A 4020-nucleotide genomic window follows, 5' to 3' on the forward strand; every position below is an offset into this window, starting at 1 on the left:
TATTATATAATAATGTCTATATATATCTTATACACACACAAACACACACACATACAAACACATACACATACATACACACACAAACACACGAACACACACAATAAAACAAATTGGATAAATAAAGTAAATTAATGATTTTAAAAATGCCCAGTTCTGTATGCCAACCTTCAGGATAAATTAGCCCGCCACACAGGCACGAATTAATCTGTAATTTGTCTGGCGTGTAGTCTGTGGCTGTTTTACGAGCTTGTTTTATTTATGAAATGGCCACTCGGACAAGGTGTGTGGCTGTAAAGCCAGGGTCCCGGGGCGCGATGATTTACACCAGGTTAGTCTGCATGACAAGCTGATGCCAACGTCTCGCAATGACACTGTGGACCCTCCTAGCGAGTGGCCTTAAGGGCATGTGTATACTCTTCTGATTTTTTCGAACGGGCACAATGGTTACTTTCAGTCTGGTTGTATTTTCCTGAGTTTTTAAGAAAAATGAGCCTTCACGATTGTTTTCCCCGAGACGAACAGTTCACTTTCTTTTTTGGGTTTTTTTTTTGGTTTGTTTTGGGGTTTTCGTTGTTGTTTTGTTTTGTTTTTTTACTAGATCTAGCCGGGGAAGAGAGGAGGGAAAGGAAAGGGAAAATGAGAGGGGAGGGGAGAAAAAGGCCGATAGGTTTGATTTCAGACAACATTTCATACATTGAATTAATTCTAGCATTTTTTCCCAGTTGTGACAGTAGTAATATAACATAATTGCCTAAACTAACATCGCTGTTTATTTTCTCCCAAAAAAAAATGTTAGATGGGTTCAACTGAAAACATGACTTCCAATTTAAATCAAATGAACAGTCATTTACGTACAATCATTCTGGAACAATTGTAGAGGTTCATGTTTATTCTTTAGTAAATCTGAGAAAATAGTCTTACTGTACTCTGAACCCTCCGATTTCCTAACCTGACCCGATCTTGCATACCCAACTGCTTGAATCATTCTCGACAGTATTTGAGCTATCTCCACTTTTATGGCTCTTCCTTTGGACAGATGAAGATTAGTTACTGTCCTTCGGCCATGTGGCTTAAGTTCAGAAACAGTTTGGAGGAATGTCTTATTTTGTTTTATTTCAACGGCCTGTTCTTTTTTTCATCTTCTCTGTTTCTGCTTAGTCTGTAATGGGGCAAAAAAATGATATGTGGAGGTGGGGCCGGATAGGAAGGATGCTTCTCTCTGTCTTTTTCTGGCCATCTCTCTATCTATCTATCTATCTATCTATCTATCTATCTATCTATCTATCTATCTATCTACCTATTCTATCTATCTATGTATCTATCTATGAGCTTTGGCATCCCTACTTCTCTTTTTTTCTCCCCATTCTGCCTGCTTGTTTTTCCCTCAATAATGTTTTCTTCTTACGCTCCGTTCGACAAGGGAAGGGGGTCGTATTATTTATAACAAACACATTAATATTGGTCAGGCATGTCAGCAAAGGAGACATTCATTCACGTTACAAAGATACAGAGACACCTGTTACATGAAAGAAAAACTGATAGTTATTCTTTCTTGTAGCCAACCAACAAACCAATATGGCGTGGTTTTACAGTCTAATTAAATTTTCTTCTTGTTCCACAGAGATCTGAGCGAAAACGAAATTCATGAAATCGAAGATGGCGCCTTCGAAGCTGCTGACAAATTGACTGATCTGTAAGTTTTTCACGCTGTTTTCTGGTTCTCTTACTACTGCTTCTGCATTAAAGGCATTAAATGCAATAAAAGCAATGCAATATAAATACTTGGCTATCCCATCAACCGGCACAGTCACTAGAATCCCCCCCCCCCCAAGGTTGTATGTGTCTTTTAAATGTGACAACCTTTCTTTTGTATTTGGGACATCTCTGTCTATGTAGGCCTTCTCATAATATCATATATCCTGTTTCAAAATGAATGGTGTGTGCATGTGCCATTAAGCGATAAATTCAAACGAAATCGGAAATCTTAAAAATGCAACATTTTTTATAAAATTACGATACGTGCATTTTCCTTTCGTTCTACGTTGAACTTTTGACTATTTGATAAGTCATATAGTGGTTCCTGTCATGTTAAGCAATAAAACCTCTCAGATCTCGAAATTGCTTAGCTTTCAAGCATTCAAATGCTGTGCACGGCTTTTTTTTTTTTTATCCTTGATCCAATATAATTCACCACTGAGTTTTTTCTCTCCTTTCTTCACCTATGATTCACGATTAACCAATTGATCGTTTATCTCCTGCAGGCAGTTGTCCAATAATGAGCTGTCTCAGCTCTCTGGTAAAGCTTTCCAAGGATTACTCAATGTCAAGACAGTGTAAGTTTGTTTCTTCTTTTTCTGTCGTTTATTGTTTATAATTATTTGTTATGCTTTTCTTTATATTGATATAACAATTGTGTATGTTAGTTTGTTTTTTGCTCGTGTATTCTTTGTTTTGGGGACAAATCTGGATGATCGTCACTTCCCTGGTCGGCTGAATCCTTGGTTTTAAAAAAGTCAATCGAATTGATGGTGATTGTAGTTGGTAGTTAACAGGGGACAGACTGTTAGACCAAATACCTGTTTTATTCCTCACTTAACTGTGTAATTGGTTGGTCCTTCCGTTCGTGTTGGTTTGTGAGCTAATTCGTAGGCTAGCCTTTGGCCAGCCAGCTGACGAGTTGTACTATCAGTTGAACGATTGTTTTGCGTGTTTGTCATATTCTTATGTCATCACTGTGCTTATTGATTTCCAGGTTGATTGATTGGTTGGTTGGTTATTTGGTTGTTTGATTGGTTGATTAGTTGGTTGGTTGATACTGCCTTTTCATATCATAATTTCCAAGTTCAATTTAATGTTGTTCTTCTCCCCTAGGATGTTACGAGGTAACAAGATAACGTGCATCAACAACGTTACCTTTACTGAGACTCCCAGACTGAGGCTTCTGTAAGTATTACTACCACTTTTTAGACAACTCCTTCTATTTTGCTGTCCCTTTAAAATGTGCAGCAAACTCTTAAGGTCAATTATACAACGATCATCTTACAAATCATGACAGGAAACTTTTCTTTTCTAATGGGTAATATTTAAGGTGGGTTTGTGTTTTTTTTTCATCATGGTTTTGAATGCCTCTGGATTTTTGAGTAACATGGCATAATAAGTTTTGTTTTCTTTGTTAGTGTCGTCGTTCATTTTTATTTCCTAACAGACGGAATAGGCGGCCTTAAGAGAATGCATATACTGGAATGAGGAGTGGAGAGAGAGAGAGAGAGAGAGAGAGAGAGAGAGAAGTGATGTAAGGAATCATTTTGTTGAAGAAAGCCGCCAGTTCCCTGATTAGATTTGCTTAAATCCTTGTATGGGTTCGTGAGTAAAGTGGTTACCAAAATCCGTAACTGAAGTCTGGAAAGTTTCGAAAGGATCTATCATTGCACGCGTCTTCGTTCCCCTCTGCGCTCTTCTTCTTCCCTTCGTTTATTTCCTGTTATCAGTGTTGTTGTTGTAGTTGTTGTAGTTGTTTGTTTTGTTGTGGTTGTTGTTGTTGTTAGTTTTGTTGCTGTTGTTGTTGTTGCTTGTTTATTTGTTTGTTAACGCCGTTGAAATTAGAATCATCCATGCCCCAATGTAGGGTCTTCTGCGAAGGCTGAACACCTGGTTCCTCGTCAAAATACAACAGGGAGTACGTCCTACTTTTCTACTTTCCTTTGTTGCTTTTTCTATCTGTCTTACTTTTCCTTGCGCTAAATGATCATTATAGTGTCGATGCTTTTCTTTACTCAAACAACCAACTGAAATGTTCGTAAACGGAAAGTAATTCTGATCCCACTCAGATTCCAGCCTCAAACTTCCCTCTACTTGATCAAATCCGTTACCGAGAGTTCTTTGGCGGCAGACTTTGGTCGGTATAATGTGACCCATTTTTACTGTCTACATAATTATGTTTGGCTGGGTTGTTTTATTGTTGTTGTTGTTTTGTTGTCGTTGCTTTTTTATTTTTGGTTTTTGTTGTTGGGTTTTTTTAGG

At 37.8% G+C, this 4020-nt stretch overlaps 1 protein-coding gene across 1 annotated transcript in view; it reads left to right on the plus strand.

Moving 5' to 3' along the window:
- The window catches only part of LOC101859853 (slit homolog 2 protein), a gene marked incomplete in the record, with an annotated part of 216372 nt that overhangs the window by 192473 nt on the left and 19879 nt on the right, over positions 1-4020 (plus strand). The window contains 3 exon segments of the mRNA XM_013082399.2: positions 1622-1693; positions 2262-2333; positions 2872-2943. Of these exon segments, the coding sequence (XP_012937853.1) occupies positions 1622-1693; positions 2262-2333; positions 2872-2943 (216 nt within the window).

Source organism: Aplysia californica, unplaced genomic scaffold (genome assembly GCF_000002075.1).
Source record: "Aplysia californica isolate F4 #8 unplaced genomic scaffold, AplCal3.0 scaffold00172, whole genome shotgun sequence".
Lineage (NCBI taxonomy): Eukaryota > Metazoa > Mollusca > Gastropoda > Aplysiida > Aplysiidae > Aplysia > Aplysia californica.